Source organism: Quercus lobata, chromosome 2, assembly GCF_001633185.2.
Source record: "Quercus lobata isolate SW786 chromosome 2, ValleyOak3.0 Primary Assembly, whole genome shotgun sequence".
In the NCBI taxonomy this organism is placed as follows: Eukaryota; Viridiplantae; Streptophyta; class Magnoliopsida; order Fagales; family Fagaceae; genus Quercus; species Quercus lobata.
This window is the reverse complement of record NC_044905.1, coordinates 2,586,461-2,608,320: the sequence shown is the minus strand read 5'-3', so window position 1 is coordinate 2,608,320 and position 21,860 is coordinate 2,586,461. Positions and strand designations below refer to the sequence as shown.

The 21,860-nt window shown below is 35.9% G+C and overlaps 2 protein-coding genes and 2 long non-coding RNA genes across 4 annotated transcripts; 1 reads left to right on the top strand and 3 right to left on the bottom strand.

Annotated features, from left to right (window-relative positions):
• Window positions 1-791: 791 nt before the first annotated feature.
• Window positions 792-6,502, bottom strand: LOC115974865 (putative pumilio homolog 7, chloroplastic). Its single transcript, XM_031095406.1, has 5 exons — window positions 5,508-6,502; window positions 5,140-5,302; window positions 2,552-2,715; window positions 2,198-2,456; window positions 792-1,290 (listed from the first exon to the last, which is right to left on the bottom strand). The coding sequence occupies exons 1-5, from the start codon at window positions 6,326-6,328 to the stop codon at window positions 1,159-1,161; spliced, it is 1,539 nt and encodes a 512-aa protein (XP_030951266.1). The 5' UTR covers window positions 6,329-6,502; the 3' UTR covers window positions 792-1,158.
• Window positions 6,503-9,778: 3,276 nt separating this feature from the next.
• LOC115973887 (metal transporter Nramp2-like) lies at window positions 9,779-15,225 on the bottom strand. The gene is made up of 4 exons (XM_031094130.1): window positions 14,390-15,225; window positions 13,070-13,206; window positions 12,321-12,973; window positions 9,779-10,475 (listed from the first exon to the last, which is right to left on the bottom strand). The coding sequence occupies exons 1-4, from the start codon at window positions 14,920-14,922 to the stop codon at window positions 10,254-10,256; spliced, it is 1,545 nt and encodes a 514-aa protein (XP_030949990.1). The 5' UTR covers window positions 14,923-15,225; the 3' UTR covers window positions 9,779-10,253.
• Window positions 15,226-15,607: 382 nt separating this feature from the next.
• Window positions 15,608-17,431, top strand: LOC115973890. The gene is made up of 2 exons (XR_004087828.1): window positions 15,608-15,692; window positions 17,157-17,431. It is a non-coding gene; the product is annotated as an uncharacterized LOC115973890 (long non-coding RNA).
• A 425-nt stretch (window positions 17,432-17,856) lies between these two features.
• Window positions 17,857-18,761, bottom strand: LOC115973889. The gene is made up of 2 exons (XR_004087827.1): window positions 18,670-18,761; window positions 17,857-18,153 (listed from the first exon to the last, which is right to left on the bottom strand). It is a non-coding gene; the product is annotated as an uncharacterized LOC115973889 (long non-coding RNA).
• Window positions 18,762-21,860: the final 3,099 nt, after the last annotated feature.

Sequence of the window (21,860 nt, the reverse complement as noted above, 5' to 3'; positions counted from 1 at the left end):
TAAGGAATCATCAACTTTTTTTTTCTTTTTTCTTTTATTGAACTTGTTCTTCCCCATATGACATGCGACATTGAAATTTGCGGACCAGAAGCAACATTCAAAACTAGACTAGCAACCATTAAAAGAAAATGTGCTGCAAAGATGGGTGACCTTCCTTGGTCGGCCATTTCCTACTTTTAAAGACTATAAAACGGACCAGATAGGACATTGAAAATGATAAATGCATTTATGTGATGTAACTACATGAAGTTTTGGATAAGGGCATAATAGTTTATGATTAATTCTGATAACAACAATAAAGCCTAGGATATAGACCTTTTCACAATTTTTTTTCATAATAGTTAAAAGTGTTCTATATTGTGATTACTTAGTGATATAAAAAGTGATGTCAATGTCACTAATAAAGCCGAATGAAAGTAATGTTACTTTAATTACAACTTGTTCAAAAAACAGTTATGAAAAAGTTTGTTTTAGAGTTGTTTTTGTAGCATTATTTTTTCAAGAAATATTAGATTAGATTTTGAACTGTTAATCATTAGCCCCAGCATGCCTTTTGCCAAGGATAAGATATGTCTCCTAATATCATAATTCTCAGTTCTGATTAAAAAGCACTTTCACATAATGTTACTAGTATTGTTTCATCACTGTTGCATCCATAATCCATAATCCACAATGTTACTAGTACAAGTGCTAGAGAAAGATAATTAAACAAGGGTTGAGTAGAAGACAATGTTAATTGAATAGAAAGTGATTGCCCTGACCTTACAAGATCCTCTCCATTTTCAGACATGTAACACAAGAAACAATCTAATATATTTCAAGCACGTATCAAACGCTGAGTTTACAGTGTAACAACATTTGGAAGAGCTAGTGTAACAACATTGGAAAGACCTTGGAATATACGGCCTAAGAACATATACTGTATTATATTCCTTTCCCCCTTGTGAGGGTTGTATGCAACTTCTTGAGATAGCTCCTTTGCAACTTCTAGTTTCAGCACACACCTTCCATCCCTTAAGACTACATATTACAAACAACCAAAACCCAAAATGCTGATACATCTGGATACTTATGATACCAATCTACCCTAATCCCTAAAATGTAACTAAATGGCACAGCACAAAAAATAGCTAGACACTCTAGAAGTGAAACAGATTTTTAACAACGAGTCCTAAAATTTATATGCAGCTCCTTCTGACAAAAAGTAAGCACCTTTCGGCCATAAAGATTGCTGGTCATCATTGGAGTGTTTGATTGAACTAGTTCTAGCAAGGCATTGCGGATGTATCCCTGCATTGCAACAAACAAGAAACATGTTGACTCCAAGTAATCAGGCCAGGTTAAAATTATCCATACATTACAACTCATAAATGACTTTAAACTGAAAGCGTACTAAGACTCCATTTTTAATTTTATATTGAGTAAAAGAATTAACATTCAGTTTAATTTATGCCAATGAGCTCTAGCTCAATAGTACCACCACCCCTGAACAGGCTGAAGGAACAATTTTTCTTAGTAGAATAGAATAATAGAAAGGAAATAAATACCATGATTAGTCTATTGAGAATCCATAACCTCTACTTAGTCTACTATTAGTCTAGTAAACATTTAGTTATTCTAAACTATTAAAGACTTATAGCGAAACAGGATACCAATTATGCATCTGTAATGGCGTGATGATAGTTATACTACAAATTTGACTAAACAAATTTTACAAAATGACGTGTCACTAGTTACAAAAAGTAATTCAAACATTCATTTTTTATGTTGTTGAAATGGCATCAATCACATTCATTGTCCAGTCAATTTGTAAACCATTCGTAATAAAATTGGTAATACTTTTAGCATTTTCCTTTGTAATGACCTCCTCATATTCTCATGGTGATGATATGGGTACAAACTTGAAGGCATAGAATTGGCAACCGATCAGCCAGTCAAGTTTTCAAGCCATTTGAATGAGGGCAGTCCAAAATTTCCAAAGGCAGGCCAACTTACTCCATCATTTTTTTTTTAAAAGGTTTGTTAGAAAATAATTTTAGCTATTTGGACAACTGGGACTGAGAGACAAGCCCATTCCATTTTACTCGGGCAGCTCAATAATCACTCAGGTTTCAAAAACTGTGCATAAAATCCAAAACTCAAGCTTATCTAACACAAGTGATATTATAATAAAGAGGAAGCGTTAAGATGAACTAACCTTAGACACCAATAAAGCTTTCTGGATGACAAAGTTTCCATAAGGATCAATTAGAAGCATTGAACATTTTGGATCTGTGAGCAACTCGATCATTATACTTGCAGAATGTTCTTCTACTGTTTCTACTAAGCACTTCTCCACAACATTGCTACCAAACTTATTGCTAGAGAAGATAAAGTAGCTCCCTTTAAACTGTCTCAGGAGATCTTCTGTGATTTGTGGTATCCTCAATTCAAGCAAATATTGCACCACATAGTTGCTATAGAATCACAAATAGCAATCGAGAAGTATTATACTTAGGTTATGGTTATGCTGGTAAGCAAAGCATAAATGAAGTACTATTTTAGAACATACCCATATTGATCTTCTGCTAAGAGTAATGCATTTGCTATTATCCCAGCCACCAGACGTTCTTTGAGTGCACCCTTATAGTGCTTGAGACATTTCTGCAGCACGCAACACCCACTTCTATCTGTTGCAATTTTGAGACAATTGTTTGCCACCTCATTTAAAAGATGCTGCAATGACAAGCGTCAGAACTTTCATGAAGCCAAAATCCAAATTTGTAGTGGCATGCTAAGAAACAAAGGTGCAATGGAAACAAGAATAATGGCTTTATGATTAAATTATATCCTAACAGAACTTTTGGTACAGTTCATAATTTAGGAGTAGATGATCTTGAGTTCGAACCCCGTCTCTGATCTACCTCCCATTTAAAAAGTGTTGGATCATGCTTATTAAGAGAGAGTTTGTAACCACACATGAGGAGTGCTCGAAAAACAATTAAATGACTAAATTCACCGTTTCCTAACAACTTAACCTTTTTGGGACAAATGACCATAAAAAAAAAATGGGGACAATTTGGTAATCTACCACACGAGAAGGTTGGTGCCTTCAGACTAAAAATTCCATGATTTTGCAAAAAAAAAAAAAAAAAAAAAAAAAGGAAATTAACTCCTTAATTTATGTGCTTAGGATATATGTACATATATATCTAAGAAAGATCTAGTAGCAATACTAACTTTTTAACAAACACTATTGGAAATAGTATGCATGTATGATAGTGTCCTGTAATTAAAGAGGTGTTGGTGGATAAAGATGAAAATGATTGACATACATTTGATTGAAGTGTTAGTAAGTACATAGAACACAAGTATATGTCTTCACATGCATCCATTCATGAATAAATACATAAATGTGTGTAATCATTCTTTTATTCTTCATGTGAAACGAGTTTATTGGATTAACAAGTGGGGAAGACTAAATCCAATCATCCAACTTACACTATGCAATTAAATCAATGAAAGCATTCAAGAAAAGTAATCCTGATGACCCAAGTCCCAACACCTTATTCAATACCACAATATAAGTTCCTCCTAGTTCCATTTATGATAATCAAAGACGTACTAGACAACAGGAACTGTCCAATGTGCTGGTTAACTATAGATGCATAAGATATTGTGTGATGTTGTCAACTCTCAAATTCATAATCACGAAAGCTTGAACTCAGAACAGGATCAAACTTTAATACCTCTCCAAATAGTCCTCTATTTGACTAGTCAAATTTTTTTACTAATATACAGTATAAGTTAACTTCAATCTTCACAGAAAAAAATCATTAGGTAATCTTTTTACAAAGGACATAATGCTCCCCTAACAGCTTTGACATAACCCGTTTGTCAAAATGAGTGTTTTAGAATCTACAGAAATTGGCCAATCAAAAATAAGAAAAGAGAAATAGGTGTTCTAAAAATCAGAAACTTGACTGTTACTTGGAAATTGGCCTCAGGCCGTCAGGTACAATTAATAAAATATTTTGGATGTGTTGTTAATTCTCATATTCCATCACAGGATAGAGAAAAGTTTGATAAAAAGGGAGAAAAGAACATCTTTCTCGGCTACAACAATGAATCAAAAGGCTACCGCCTGTTCAACCCCAAGACAAACAAACTAGTGAATTCACATGTCAACAAAATCCAAAAAGACTGACAAAACACAGTTTCTGGTTTTTTTTTTTTTTTTTTTTTAATAGCAAAAAAAAATGCAAATCCAAGTACAAAGGAAGTATACAAAAGAAACAAAGTTCAAAATTACAAATTACTGATATTTCATATAAGCAAGGCAACTGATTGCACTTTAAAGCGCAACAAAAGAGTGCATCCTCTTCCTGTTACAATAAACTTACTCATATGTATCAAATATAATCTTATCGCCAAATATCAAATAAGAAGATATATAATGGCTCTTACAAATATAACACACCTATTCTCCAATGGAGAGGGTGCAAGCTAACATGGACAAGGACCATAAATGATCATATATCCTAATGATGATATGAGAACCCAATAATTTAAGTGGCTGCAAAGTTGCTAACAAAAAGGATTAATTGCTTTCCACCAGTTTCAAAGCTACAAACTGAGGAACTGTTAAGTGACTAAGTGCTGCCAGGACAACAAAAATTTGCACATTTGAAGAACATAATAAAAGTCTGATTATTATAATTGAGTAGCAGACATAAATTACATATCAACAACAATCATTTTTCGATAAGTCATATCAACAACAATCATTATAATTCCTTGCCAGGACTCATGTTATTTAATCTTATATTAAATAAAAGCTAAGATTATTCACTCCAAAGTTTCAACTTACAGATAGTTACAAACTCAATTTTACTACCACTACAGATTTCTTAATATGATATACTTATTGTCAAAATGAATATTAGGAATAGGTTCAACCATCAGACTTGAACGCTTGCTTTGAAGGACTATGCAAAATGGTAACAAAGGCAACAAAAACAACCAAGCAAACACATAGTAGGAAGATAAAATAGTTCCAACTGAATGAAACAGATGCTGAAATTGACATGATTATAATCATTCCCAATAACCTCAAATTGCAGCATAATAAAAATATTGGCAAACAAAACGGATCATTACCATGTTATCTTCATCAGAAAAATGCATCAAGCAATGTTGGATGACATGCTGACCATTCAAGTCCTTACTCAATGCAAGAGTACCAGGGCTTAGAGCATACATAAACATAGAGATTTGCTGCTGGGTGGTAAAATGCTTCAGTAATTTCTGTATAGAACGAGATCTGCAACAACAACAACAACAACAATCAAATATCTGCAACAACAATTACAACAATCAAATTTTAGGGACGGCTATATATATATATATATATATATCAATCAGAAACAAACAAAAGAGTCCCTGGATTTGAATCTATGAAAGAACAAGTAATAGCCACCCTTCACCTTATCAAAAATTAAAAAACAAAAAATGTAAACCAAACATACCCAAGATTGTTAAGGCACATATGAACAAGAGAATTTGTTTCAATCACTTTTTGAAGAATCTGAGTCCTCTGATGTTCACTACAAATCTCCACAAGTTTTTGAGCCACATAATTACCAAATGGGTGCAGCATCAATTTACCAACATGTTCTATCAACTCCATAAAAATCAAATTTTTTTCCTCATCCGTACAGACATCCATTTTACTCTGCAAATACCGGCTCCATTGTTGATTTTGCGCCATGTACAACATCATCCCACGCAAATCTTTCAACGACCAACAATTCATAGATTCCTTTAACCAATTGGGAAATCTCGATTTCTTGCTCCCCAAGCCATCCACCAAACCACAGGAATTCATAGATATGTCGGAAACCAAACCGTTCCCATTCCAAGAAAGCCTATTTGGGTACTCCCTTTGCCTCAATTGGTTTCTCTCAGGCACAAAAATTTCCAGTAAATTGGTATTAGCCGCACCCAAATGCCCAAACTCACCAACTCTTTGATTTTCCCTCTCTGGTTGAAAAGAACATGGCAAAAAGTGGTCCACCCCCCCAACCCCATTAGCCAAATCATAACCAGAACCTATATTCAAAGCCCGATTATTGCTATTGCTACTGCTACTTCTCCTTCTGTTGTTGTTGTTGTTGTTGTAGGAAGAAGAAGAGACGCTGAGTCTAGAAAACTCAGACAACATCAGGGTTTGGTCAAAACTAGAACTTGTTTGTGGAGGCTCAAGCTGTTCATACAAAGGACTCAAAGAACTTGGACTCCCAAGAGACAGCGATCTGCTTGAAACCCAATCTCTCAAATCCTTCTCCATTACTGAAAAACCAGCAAAAAAGATGAAAACTTTGAAGGGTTTTTGTGGGTTTTTCAAAGAGGGACGCGCTTTTAAAGCAGAAGATTACTGAAAAAAAGCCAAAAATTTTGAAGGGTTTTTTGTGGGTTTTGAATTTTGATATTTAAGGACTCTTTCAAGATAGGATTTGAGGCTGAGGAGTAGTGTTTGATAGCACTAAAAACTCTGCATGCAATTTATAGAAAAAAATTCTCGTGCGAGAGGCAAGAGCGTGAGCGTGAGCGTGTGTGTGTGTGTGTGAGAAGTTTACTATAGTAGTGCTTGTCGTTGTCAAATTCCTTGTGGGTGTGTGACTCTAGGGACCAGCTTTTGCTTTTTTTTTTTTACGTAGGGCCAAATTTGTCAAATGGACCCGAATATGAAGAATCAGATATGTTTCTATATGGAATGACCGAATGAGATACACATTTATGGAGTATGATACGATTGAATATGTATTGAACATACTAAAATTGTTCAAATCTTGGCTTTGAGTCCTTTGACCATCATAATTTCTCATTAAATGGGTATAATTCTTTTCTTAATAAGCACGTTTGTCTAGTCATGAAAAATTCATGGAAACGAATAGGTTAGTCTCTTTCTTTTTTTTTTTTTCTTGTTTTAGTAATGAATTGGTTAGAGACTTAGATCAATTGTTTTGAAGCTAACTCAATTTCTTGGAATTTTCTTAGAAAGTTAAGGAATATTACTTTTTTTTTTTTTTTATAATTTCATATCATATTAGTTAAAGATATATTTTACATGAAATTTCCAAAAAAGTATTAGATAACGTGTAAATAACTACCTTTGTCATATCATATAATTTAAATTATTCTTAAGGAATAATTTTAATAATATAATAATATAAACACTTTTTACTTTAATCCATCTTTTCTTAAAATCTCTTCAAATTTTATATTGGATTTATCATTTATTATAGTCTACTATAGTTTAAGAGCTGTTTATCCAAAAAAAGAAAGAAAGTTTAAGAGCTTTATATCTCTAAGTTCTCAACTGATAATACCTTTTGATGATTATAATGGAGATACTCATAGTGTAACTAAATTCTCCATTCCCCAAAAATTGAGTTATAAAAAAAAATGTTAGTCAAATGTATTAAAAAATACTGTTAAATAGGAATATTCATAGCTCAATCTAGAAAAGAGAAAAGTCACCATTCCCTTGTAGCTTGTCCAAATGCATAACTTATAGTCTTATATCAATTAGCTTTGATTTGTTTCTATTAAACCCCAAAGCTAATCCCATTTCAAACACTGTGAAAGCACTTGGGTCTAGAGCCACCATTGCCTTCCAGTTATTGTCATTATCTCAATTACTTTCAACTATTGCTCTCCAATCCCAATTGTAATCCACACCAAGATCAATGAAACTCTAACTAACCATATCCTGTCATCTTTTCCTGCAATTACCAAAGGCAAATGAGTTGTCTTCATGTCAAACAAGGTGCATAATATTTGTCCCTCTTTGGTATTTAATACTATCTATTAGAGAAATGACACATGGGTGCTCTCCAAGTAAGGCCTTGATTGGATGATCAAACGTGTAAATTCAATAAAATCAGCAAAATGTTTATTAAAAAAAAATCAAAAGATATGTTGCAAAATTTCACTAAATTGAAAAATCAAAAGTGATTTTCATTGTTGGGCATTGCTCTCTAACTATTTGTTTGTATTTCTTGTTCTTTTATTCATTAGAAAATGGTTTGCTTGTAGTGAATGCTTATTACTTCAATTATAACCAACAATTTAGATCACTTTTCTCATAAGATAACCATAAAGACAAAATTTGACAAGTTTTTTTTTTTTTTTTTTTCTTCTAGATATTGGTAAGACTTGAAGAGTAGAGATATGTCGCTATCTTTGGAGGACTTTGACTAAAGCTGTTTCACAATATTATCTTTGGTCTTTGACATGACTACAGATTGGTCTTTGGAGTTGACTTCTAATTTGGAATGATTAACTCTTTGCACGTTAAGTTTGTAAACTCATCCAACCTTTTACAAGTATTTAAAATAACCAAACAAAAACTCATTAAGATTGGTCCAATCTGCATTTGAGTTGGTGAGTATTTCACTTTTTTTTTTTTCACATAAAATATAGATCTTGTATACTTAAAACCATTGTTAATAAATTATTTTATGAAAATTTTAACACTATATTTATAATAAATATAGAAAATTGTTAAAAAAGTTTAATTATTTTTTTCTTTTTTTAGAAATTTTTTTTAAAATATTTCTTAAACTAATATCCTTAACATTTCTCATAAATTATTTCAAAAAAATAAGAATCTATAATAGGGTCACATAGAACTTCTGCTTCGCCAGACTACTCTGTGGCACCAAATCATCAAAGTGGTGCTGCAAGCCTATGTGAAAAGGCGGCATCAAGGTGTTAGCTTACACTACTAGCTGGCACAAGAAAGAATTCCTGGGCATTCTCTTTGTTAAGTTGACTCGTCTACTGCACAAGAAACTACACTAACTACTACTTTTCCCACCACCAATTCACCAAAGTCCAAAACTCCTCTGGATATTTATTTCCAAGCATCCACACGGATTAAGAATCCGCAATTTGGTGACCCAATTAATGCTTCAACTTTGACAAGTCTGTAGTTCTGTTACTTTTGTAGCTCTGGATGGCCATGATAATTATTGGACTACAACTTATTCCACAGTTTACTGTCCATAACTAACTTATGCAGCAAAATGATTATATGTCACTTTCATATAAACCTATTACTATTCTATCATTTTTATATTAATCTTTTTTTTTTTTTTTAATCTTTGCAGCTCGTTGGCATTGGCAACCATGAGAGTAAGGGCAAAGTGTGTGAAATAAGTTATGATCCTAAAATTATGAATAATACTAGGAACACACCTCTTCCCACTCTTTCCACATCCATATCTATACCTTGTTAGTGTGTCAACTTTTGATTGAATTTCAGCACTTTTAAAGGGGTCCACCACTATACTTGAAGATGTTGAAATCCAATCAATAATTGACACACGAATAAAGTGTGTATTTGGGTGTGGGAAGGGATGTATTCCTTACACTACTCTAAAATTATTGTTGAAGAAGTGGTACAAGGATTGCTTCATCAAAAAAACCTCCTCATACTATTTAAATATCCGCAAACCCCCTAATATCAAGATATATACATACTTTCACTGTATGTGAAGTTTGTGGACCGATAACCATGTAAGATTCACTGTGAAAAGGAAAAATACATATATTTGATGTTTTAAGATATCTTCTCCCTAAGTTACTCATTAGTAACCCAAGAAGTGGGACTTATCATTCATGTGTCTATCATAGATTCCAAGAAATGAACAACAAAAGAAGATAGAAGAATAATTAAAAGTAAGGGGGAGAGAGACAAAGAGGGCATCCAAACAATTTTGCAAAATTCCTTCTATTCTTTTGTATTGATCCCTTAAGTATCAGTTGTTGCTGGTTTGACTATGGTACATGTTAACCTGTTACATAAAAAGAATAAGCAGTTTATTCTATTTTACTGGTACAATTCGTGGGGCATACTGAATCTTATACCACAAAACCAAAAACTAAAAAAGTAATTCATCCTGCATTTTGTAACAATGCTATGTCCATCCTCTGAAATGACGAAAATAACCCGGTGTGATCAATTGATGGAATGTAACTCTGTGCAGCTCCATTATGCAAAAAAGTGCATTACATGAATATGCTTTCAATTGTTTGTATCTTTGTACTCACATTCAAGATGCACAAGACTTAGAGATGGTTATGTAGAAGAATGTTTCACTTCTGATGAGCAGATCAATAACCCTATTGTGCTAAAACGCTAGCTCCATTGAGCAACAGCATAATTCAGATTTTCTATAGTTTCTGTCATACGCGTATTTGTTGACTCAGTTCCCAGTGGAAGTAAACCTCTTGGAAATTAAGGTAATCAAATCCGAAGGGAAGGTACCACTGTGTAAAATGAGATATACAATAAATGCTATATATGCAACTGTGCCAGTCGCGACCGCCAAACCAAACAGTAGTCCAGTAACTTCAGATACAAAAAAATCAATCAACAGATATCCATTGATCATCACTACCAATGCCGCCACACTCCAAGCCACCCTCTGCAACATTAATTGACAAAATATTAGAAAATAAAGTTAGGTAGGGAATTGTTATCATTTGGAAGTCAATTAACTGAATGATAAACAAAGCCCTCAACTCCAATTGTTTAAAAGAAAAACTTCAACGCACCCATGACTCAAGTTTACTAGCATGCTATCCATGCAACATGAGGAGAGACTAGATGGGGTTGGGGGGGGATCAAGCATCTTTATCTACTTGATGAGTGAATTGAATCATATAATTTTAACTGAACAAACAACACAAACAGGGTAAATATTTCAAGATGCTTTTTTTGGAAACTAAATGACTAGTCAAGCATGGAGATAAAGGTTTTATTAATCACCGGATATCTTGAATGTTTCAGTTCATCCAGCTAAAGCTAATCTAAATCATTAAAGAGACAAAATTGCAGCCTCTGCTTATTGTTAGCTCCCTTCCTTTGACTGCCTTTATTGCAACCTTTTATTTTTCCATTGTTTCCTCACAGGCATATAAATGATCAGCCTATAGACGAAGAACCTATCTGGAAACTCCAAATCTCAATAGAGTCAGTTGTTTCCCTAATGGTTTATGATTAAAACATAAATTCCAAAAGCCAATATGGAGAGGAATACAGTTAGAAATTAGCATTACCACAAGAACAACAAAATCTACTATGCAGGAAAAATAGCTTCTGTAAATCCTAGAGTATGACGGCTTGAACTACAAAACTCTAAACAGTTTCTTGCTAAATATCAAAATATTTCAGCAGCTACATACCATCTGAACCAACACATCTTACAACAAAAATTCAAAAATTAATTGATATTTACTTTCTCCTAATAAAATCCATCTGTTTCTAATTGGAACCATATTGCACTATATCATGTGAATAAAACGGCAGATATTCCTAATATACATGACATGAATATTACACACATGCACTTCATAGATAAAGGACCAAAGTCAACACCACAATATACAAAATCAATGATATTATCTTGCTGTGATCTATAAATTACTGAGTTTTGTTTTTAGCCAACCACCACACCAACTCACTAAGAAACACATGGTTGACTTAAAGAAAATTCAGGGGAGGAAAAGAAAAGGAATCTAGCACCAGAAACAAAACAACATAAGGCCACCTAACCCAAGCAAAAATATTGAACATACTCAAACACACATACAGCTATCTATAAATCTGGGTAGTATTAAAGCACAAGCTTAAAGAAAACAGAAGTAAAAGTATATACTTCATATTACTGCCTCTCCAAATCTCTCTAACACAGTCCTGGATAATGATCGCTAAATCTTTTTTTTTTTTTTGGTGGGGGCGCGGGGGGCAATCACTAAAGGAAAAGCATAAGCAAATGAGTTGCTGATGTATATATCTGTGGCCAATAGAGATGTGAGTAGACAATGAAGGGCCAAGTTTAAGATAAAAACCTAAATGACATCGAGAATCTAAATACAAATGAATTTGATGAACATATACATTTTATGTTTCTTTTTTTTGGGAAACCAGATCATTATGTGAAGCGAGTCCAAGAATGATCAAGCACGTAGCCAAAAACCAATAACAATTGATGGCTGATAATTTTGACATGAGAAGTAATTTCATCATGCTTCTCCCTTTGTTAATATTTTTTCCATACATGAAAGTTGACCCACATAACCACAACGCGACAAGGTTGCATGCAAGTAATGGATGTTCTTTATGTCCATCCTAAAACCTTTGACCTAGGATTCATTGTTCATAACCACAAGTCTACAAGTTTACAGGCTAGACAAACAACAGATGGCTGTCAACACAAAGTGAAAAATATTATGCCCAAAATGACAGAGTAGTTAAGTTCACAACTTACCTCAAGAACAGGCCCTATTTTGAAGACCCCCATGACCTGCTCCTTGGCCACCAAGGTAAGGAGGGGAATAAGTGCAAAAGGAATCTGTATTGACTGAAGCACATTAAGCCATTCATTCAGAATATCCAATGAAGCTTCAGATGTTTTAAATACAAGAGCTACGGCTATAGTTGGCACAATTGCAAAACTCCGTGTAATCACTGCCCTCAGCCATTTCTTGAGACGAAGGTTGAGAAAGCCTCCCATGATAAACTGTCCAGCATAAGTGCCAGTTATCGTGCTACTCTGTCCAGCCGCCAATAAACCAATACCCCAGATATAAAGAATCGGGAAGACTCCTCCTCCATACTTAGCTTCAAGATATTGCCCTGCATTTATTAGTCCTATACTATTGGCTTGTTTACTACCATAGAATCCCTTGGCAAAAACTGTTGTCACAAACAAATTGATCATGAAGGAGATTAAAAGTGCAACCGAAGACTCAATTGAGTAGTAGTTGAGTGCTTCCTGAACCCGGCCTTTCTTGTTTGGATCAATCTTCCTTGACTGTACCAATGCAGAGTGTAAGAATACATTGTGAGGCATTATGACACAACCCACAACTCCCACAGCCTGCCTAATTGTTTTTGAGCTGAGTCTTGGCACCAAAATACCTACAAGGAGGATCAAGTTCAGTTACACTTATGGTTCCAACCAATGATGAAACTTATAAAACAAACAGCAAATATCCAATTATATAAACTTTGTACCCATGAGAAGATCTTTTCCGCTAGGTTTTGTTTCTCCAAACATCCAGGCAAATGACACACCCATAGTTGCAATGAGAACTGCAAAAAGAGCTTCCAACTTCCTCACTCCATAGTTCTCAAGAAACAAAAAGATGAAGCTGTCCATGTGAGAAAGCAGGGAAAAAAATGATCCCCAGTTAATAAGCAATCAATTAAAAAAGGGACAGGAGTCCATTTCATCTTCTAACACTAATTAGTCAGAAATTTTGGAGGAAAAATAGGTACATGATAATAAGGAAAATTCAAAATCTACTGCCTAGTTTTTCTACAGAAAGCTTGTAAATTGATGTAACAATGAATTTGATTAGCAACACTTTTAACAACATAGTTAATAAATGCATGAAATTACATTTTTCAAATTGGTGATACGTTAATCTACAGTACTCCTAGCATCGCTAGATAATAAAGCTTGTAATTGATGTAACAATGAATTTGATTAGCAACACTTTTAACAACATAGTCAATAAATTCATGAAATTACATTTTTCAAATTGGTGATACATTAATCTACATTACTCCTAGCATCACTAGATAATAAAGAACTCAAACTTACTTCACACTAATGTCTTGACACATGAAAAAACAAGTTGAACTAATTATCAATTAAGCGTAAGTTTGGATAGCAATGCGTTTGCATTTTTTGTGGGGGTCCGTACACTGTTCATGGGATCTACAAGTACAGATTTCAGCAAATTTTTCTTTAAAACTGGATCCTACGGCACTATTCACACATTTAAAATTTATTTTGCTACAGTATTTTCAATTTTCAGCAATAAATGGTATCCAAACAGACCCTAAAATACAAGATTACAACTCGCCTAGGCCTTAATGCATCTTGAGTCTTGACACTAGGCATCTAAATAGAGACATACTTTAGCAAAGGTGTTATTCCAAACTCCCAATATCGCACAGCAAAAGCATCCTAGCTGAGACCTTTTAGTACAACCTAAGTAGCACACTTCAGCTCAAGTTATTTGTGCCTGCCGCTGCCTGACTAAAAAGCAAGGTGCAAAATATGTGCCAAAGCAACCAGTGCATTGGGCATGACAATTATCCATTTTTGGTGACGTCACCGACAAGTTCAATGCATTGAAACATTGGACTAGGCCTTACCCAACTACACCACATTTACATTCCAAGAAACTTCATAGCTATTTCATTTTTTTTCTTAAAAAAATTAATTAATTAAACGTGGCAAACCCATATTCAGTATACCAACAACAACAGGAATTAAACCCAAAAAACAAAAACAAAAAAAGAGAGAGAAAAAATAGTAAATACCAATCAGAGGCAGTAATAAGGACACCAGCCCAAATGGGGAAATACCCATTGCTTAAAATCTGAATAGCAATAGCACTCCCAATAACTTCTTGAATATCAGCTCCAATCAATGCCAGCTCAGCCATGACCCACAAAACATACCCGGCCCAACCCGGATACTCTTCCCTACAAAGCTCTGCCAGGTGTCGACCCGTGGCAACTCCAACTCGGGCCGACAAGAGCTGGATCATGAGGCCCATAATCGTGGCCCACAAAAGCAACCAAAGCAACGAGTACCCAGCAATAGCCCCAGCTTGCAAATCTCCCTCCAGATTTCCCGGATCCAAAAAAGCTATGCTCATCAGAAACCCAGGCCCAGTAAACATCCACAGCTTCTTCCATGAGAATGGCGGCACCGTTAAATCCTCGCCGTCCGATTCTTCCGCCTCGGCGATCAGGATTTTCTCCTCGTATTCATGAGACTCCGATAACAGCCGGTTTGTCTCTTCGTCGTTTTTAGAGTCTTCCTTGTCGTCTCGCTTTTCGACGTTCATGTCTTGTCGTTATCGGAAGATTTTGTGTGCGTTTTTATTTATGTACAGAGGTTTTTGTTTGGGGGAAGCTAAGGCAAGGTACGATTGTACGAAGCTGTTTTTTTGTTTGAGAGGAAAGCTGTTTCGTTTGTTGATTTGAGGATGATGAGTCGTCGGATTCAGTGAGGTTTATGTTTTTTTCTGGCCACTGAGAGGGTGACACGTCAGGTTTGGGTGCGTGGCTTTACCTTCATTTTCACGGTTGCTTGCGCTTTTTGTTTTTGTTTTTGATGATAGAAAAGGAACAGTTCTATTTGCAGGAATTGGGCGATCTGAGATGGATCTGGTGAAAGGGATTCACATCCCATGCAATACATAGGGTATTGCACGGGGTGCAATAGTTCTAATATCAACCATTGATTTAATCCAACGGTTGTAAAGGATTGCCACGTCATCGATCCGTGTCTCATTATTTTTTTTCTCCACTTTCTCCTACTTCACTTCTCTTTCTCTTTCTCTTTCTCTTTCTCTTTCAGATTCACCAAATTTCAAAAAATTTCTCTCTTCCACCAAACCTTGCCGTACGTGGGACACTGGCGTCGAATCTCCATGATCATGGCTACAAATGGAAGCTTCTGAGGCCCACACGACCACCACCATCGGTGCTTGCCGGCCTGACCTTCCCGTCTCCCTGTTTTTTCGTTCTCTCAAGTCCAGCTGTGGCCAAGCTTCTTGTTGCCCCTTCTCTGGCAGTGCTTCTCAGCGGCATCACCAGCGTTGGTGGCCGTCGGGTCCTCATCTTCTCCTTAATTTATTTTCTCTTCTATTTTTTTTTCTCATTATGTTTGCTTTTAAACATGACTGAAACCCATTTTTTTTTTTTTTTTTTGATTAATTTGATATTGGGTTTTCTTAATGCATGTAAAGTCTGGTGATTTTTCTTAGGTTGGATTTTTTGGGTATGGCAGAATGTTCAATTGGCAATACCCCCATGTTCTATTTTATTTTAACGTTGATCTTGGAAATGCGTTGAAGATGTTTGTGAAAATGTCTATTAGAAACTTTGAAGTAATGTTAAGCTCACTGATGATAAAAATAATTGGGGGTTTTTGTCAATTTCTGTTGTTTTGGTATGTAGGTTTTTTTTTCCTCTTGTTTGCTTACCGATTTTGGGGTAAAAGGGATGAGATTTACTCTTCTAATAATGTGACTTCATTTGTTTATTAGATATTACTTCATTTGTTTATTAGATATTCATATTTCTGTTGGATATGTGCATACTTGTTTATTTTCTTTTATAGAGTTCTATTATCTTCTATTGGTCTTTTTCTGTCTGAATTCCCCTGTTATTAGCTAGTAATTTTTTTTTTTTTTGGTTAGTAACGTGCACAAATATTGTCTTTACATTCTTGCATTTGGGTTTCCTTTAGTTGCAGAGAAAAGTTAAAGATGACTAGCACCTTATGCACGGTCAAATGTTAGACACTTTTTTACCACTCAATGATTCAATAGCTCATAAAAATTATTTCAATGTTCAGGTGTTTGAAATTTTGTCTATTTTTTCTGTATTGTGCAACAGTGAGAGCAACAAGAACATTTCATTAATACCTCTGTCTTGTTCTTGTTTCCTTTGTTTTCTTTGGATTTTAGACTTTTCCTGACTGCATAGCCTAGGAAATGAAATAAAAACTTCTTTTCAGTTAGCTTACTGCTACGTATATGGCCTTTTTTTTTTTTTTCTCTTGAACATGTAGTATAGGTCAAAGAGTTTCTAGATAATTTTTGCGAAATGCACCCACAAAGAGATGGAAATCAAAATTTTGGTTTTTGTGTTAAAAGGATTTTCCAATGGTTAAAATAAAGTTGTTGGTCACATTGTGATTTTTATTTCCCTAAATTCTTGTATATACAAATGAACAACATGCTTGTTGAAATTCCATTTTGACTACATGGGTGGAAGTAAAAGGGGCTCTTTGTCAATAGTAGAACAACAAATCTCTTTAAGAACTGGAAATATTTATACTAGCAAAACCTATGGAGGGGTGGGGGAAGTTGTAATTCCAAGATTTGTTAAATATATGTAAAAGATAAAAATAAATAAATAATGGTTTTAGATTGGAACATTGAAAGCCACTGAGGTTATGTAGGCTTCTTTAAATTTAAAAGGTTTACTTTGCTTATGTCTATGCATGTGATGTATGTGTGGCTTAGTTATAAACTTATAATTACATTCGTATTGTACGGTCAAGAAGCAGGAGGCACACTAGCTGGAACTTTATGAGCAGGCAGGAGGCACACTAGCTGGAAGTCTGGAAATTAATGAGCAGGTCATGCCGCTTACGGTTGTCAAAGAACTTGATCTTGAAGCTTACAAGACCTTCTTTTTTTCTTTTGTGGGAATTGTGTATTATGAATTTATGATGATGGGAAGATTGTTTCTTGTTAACAAAGTGTATATTTCAACAAAACTGTTGTTGTATGGCCTTGTGGTCAAAGTGTACATTCTAATAAATTTCTGTTCATTTTTAGATCAAATTCATTTCTTGTCAACTCTCTTGAATTGAATTTTGATTGTAAAATTGGCCAAGCATTCTTTGAAGACTCTTGATATGTATTCCTTGTTTTCAAAAGAATAAAGAGTCAAGTAAACACTTCAATATAATTTGTGTTTGAGTCATCGTCAATATTAGTACTTGCTCCAAGCAAATTCATACACAAAAAACAACTCCATTTAGTCTAGATAAAAATGCGAAATGCATTAAGAAAGCTTATACCACAAATAAAATTGTATACATTACATATATTTGTCAACACAAAATCAGCTTAGCAGCACAAAATCAGCTATATAATATGAAGATGCAAAAACTTGTTCAGCTATTCAATTCCGTAGCAACAACAGAAGGCAAAAAACACAACACCCTGGCCAGAACAAGTCCATTTCATTCTTTTTTTTTCCCCCGTTTGCAGAAGATACATGCTGATAAATACAAGATACATTATTGTTGACAAAGCCATTAGTTGATTCTTGGATTCCCCATGGTCAAGATTGGAAATGGAATTGGCCAATTGAAATTGAAAAAACAAGAACTTGACAGTCTTCTTGGTGTAGGAAGTGAAACGAATCAACCGTTAACTCTGTTCATCACCTTAGCTAGAGCCTAGATCCCTCTCTTGTTAGCTATGAAATGAAAAGAATCAACCTATTGGGGGAGCATCCTGGTGCATTTCACAATCCGATGACCTCCCTCAAGACTGCACAATATGCATATAAATTAGCTTAACTTCAAAGTTTCAAATAGATTTTTTGACAAACATCTTCCGTGCATTTCCAAATCAACTTTAAAATAAAATAAACATGATAGTAACAAACTAAGACAATGAGAGAAAACTATAAAATATAACAAACTAAGACAATGAGAAAAAACTGATACACCGTGATAAATTCCAATTTCAGAAATTATTATTAAGCTAAGAAGTATAGTAATGTTTCAATGAAAGAAACTAAGAAATTTGAGATAAATGGGTCAAGCTTCAGCCAAGAAACATTACTTCAAAGTTTCTAATAGACATTTTGACAAAATCTTCTACGCATTTCCAAGATCAACATTAAAATAAAATAGAACATGGGGTTATTGCCAATTGAACATTCTGCCATACCCAATATCAAACTAATCAAAAAAAAAAAACATGGGTTTCAGTCATGTTTAAAAGCAAACATAAAGAGAAAAAAAAATAGAAGAGAAAATAAATTAAGGAGAAAATGAGGACCCGACGGCCACCAACGTTGGTGATGCCGCTGAGAAGCACTGCCAGAGAAGGGGCAACCAGAAGCTTGGCCACAGCTGGACTTGAGAGAACGAGAAAACAAGGAGACGAGAAGGTCAGGCCGGCAAGCACCGATGGTGGTGGTCGTGTGGGCCTCAGAAGCTTCCATTTGTAGCCATGATCATGGAGATTCGACGCCGGTGTCCCACGTACGGCAAGGTTTGGTGGAAGAGAGAAATTTTTTGAAATTTGGTGAATTTGAAAGAGGAAGGGAAAGAGAAAGAGAAAGAAAAAGAGAAGTGAAGTGGGAGAAAATGGAGAAAAAAAATAATGAGACACGGATCGATGACGTCGCAATCCTTTACAACCATTGGATTAAATCAATGGTTGATATTAGAACTATTGCACCCCGTGCAATACCCTATGTATTGCATGGGATGTGAATCCTGGTGAAAGTGGTATTCAACAGTTGACTTAGCAAAGACAAATTAACAGAATTAACGTGTCATTATTTAATTGGGTATAGTGCACTATATGCACTAGAGCTAAACCATTATTTTACTATTTCAGTCTCTTACATTTGTTTATCTTTTCATATTTGTTATGTCTTTTCGTATTTGTTATGTCGTTGATTTCCATTAGTAATGTTTGCCCCTTCATATTTTACTATCTCTTGAAATATTAGTTCTAAAAGGTGTTGAGGGCCATTTGTGAGAAAGCCCAATAATAAGGGCAACAAGGAATTGACAAAATAGACAGCAAAAAACCATTAGGCCCAAGCGGCAGGAATAATGGATCACAGGCCCAAGAAATAAACAAATGGGTCTTGAAGAGGCAAGTGGGCTCAAAGAAGCTCAGAAAGAAAGAAGTAGCATCCCATGGGCAGTGTATGAGGTAAAAAAGCGAGGAAGGGCTGCCGCAGGCCCAAGGCAATGCAAACTAAGAGAGTAAGGGATTTATGGCAGACCCATGAACCCCAAGGAAGAGAATAAGGTTATTGGGCCAGGGAAGCCCAATGAAGTTAGTAAAAAGCTCATGGGAGTGTGGAATTAGTAAATAGGCTAAGGAAACCCAAAGAAAGCAAACGGGCCGTAGATGCCCAAAGGGACATAGGAGCCCATAAGTAAAAGCAAAACAGTGGCCATGTCAAGCCACTGAGAGAAGGAATAAACGGCTGGCCCAAAAGAGGCCCAGCAGGATTAAGTTATTACGGTAGGAATAACAGTACAACATTGCAAGAAATAAGGAAAACTAAGGAGTGAGCCAAAGAAATGTAAGACCTATCATCAGAAAAAGTCCAGCTCTTGAATGGAGTGGGAAAATAAAGAAAAGCCCACATAAGAGGTCAAAGAACACGGACGGCGAGCCTCCAAATCATGGCAAACGCATGAGCAGCAAGCAGATTTTTGGACATATTTGAAAGGAAAGTACACGCAAGGCCCAGGCACCACCAGCCTGTACCCAGCCAATATGGGACATGGTGGGGTCATGGGTCAGAGGTAAGAGGTAAAGGGGGTATGGTTTAGTGGTGAGGAGAGGGGAAAAGACCTATTTTGTGGCTCCTACCCAAGCCCTTTTGGGAGGTACGCCCTGCTGGGATAACAGATCACCCAAAAGAGGTAAGGTTGAGGGGGGAACCGTTAGGTGCATGCCTTGAGGGAAAGAGAGAGAAAGTATTTATGCCGCGGCAGGTAAGAGTGCTACGGTGGATTGACAAATGAAACAAACCTGCCTTTGTCTAGCAAAGGTGAGTGGTACACAGACGAACCCTTTGGTGGTCGGCAAGTACACCCAGACCAGACAAATGCGGTTAAGGGGCAAAGTGGTAAAAAAATTGGTCACGGCAAGCACTATAAAAGGACCCTTGCCGTGCCCTGAAAAAGGATAAAAAAACAGAGGGTATTCACGGAGTAAAAGAAAACAAGAGAAAGAAAAGAAAAAGATAAGAGAGAAAACAGAGGAAAGAAGAGAGGAAATAGAGGAAAAAAGAGAGATAATACAATAGGCATGCACCGATAGGTTGATTTCCCTCTCTCCCCCTTCAAATCCTGCTCTCTTCCAAAACATAATAAGGATTCCTTTTGGGCATTAACCATTCAGGTCCGACTCCCTCAAAGCCATTAATCCCCATGGCAAGATCTTTTCCTGGGAGATTATTTGCATTGAGAGGAGGCGTTCTCCCCTCTTTGGTTTTGCTTCTGCGGACCAAACTTAAACTTGACTTTATGCCCATTCTTGATTAGTTCATATTACTTTCTTTCTCCTTTACTTTCTTTGTAAATGACATTGTAACGATTGCAATTATGTTTTATAAGTAGGGATTACTTGGCCATTTTTCATTAAATAGTCAGAGTACTCTGTTTTGTTATTATTATTATACTACGCTAGCCAGGCATTTTGTGGTGCAGAGGAAAGGTATCCACCCATGGAAAAGCTCGCCTTCGCTTTAGTTACAGCAACTCGCAAACTCAAGCCGTACTTCCAAGCCCAAACGGTAATCGTCCTAACTGACAAGCCCTTACGGCGGGCAATGAGCAACCCTGAAGCTACAGGTCGGTTGGCACTATAAGCGATAAAGTTGAGTGAGTTTGACATTCAATACTACCCACGCATCGCAATCAAAGGGCAGGTCGTCAATGACTTCATAGCAGAGTTCACCAACGAGGAAGACAAGGGGGCAGATGAATGTCCGCAGTGGAGTATACATACAAATGGGTCATCCAACAGGCAGGCCGGGGGTGTAGGTGTCGTGCTTCTCTCTCCTGAAGGAGACCAGATCGAATGTATGGTCCGCCTCGACTTCCCTACCACCAACAATGAAGCGGAGTATGAAACTTTAGTGGTAAGGCTTGATCTCACCAAAGTAGCGGGAGCCGCAAGAGTGGTTCTTTACTACGACTCTCAAGTCGTCACTAACCAAGTAAACAAGGATTATGAGTGCAGAGGCGAAAGAATGAAGAGGTATCTAGACCAAGTAAGGAGAAGGGTAGACGAGCTGAAGGCCAAAATTATCCAGATCCCCAGAGGAGAGAATAAGCAAGCCGACCGCCTTGCCAAATCCGCTTCAACCAAACATATGACTACCCTTGATAACGTATTCTCTTTTGTTTAACTTTCTCCACTAATAGATTCCGTCGATGTGCAAAAGATAGGTTCTGAAAGCAATTGGACCATGTCGTTAGTCTCTTACCTGA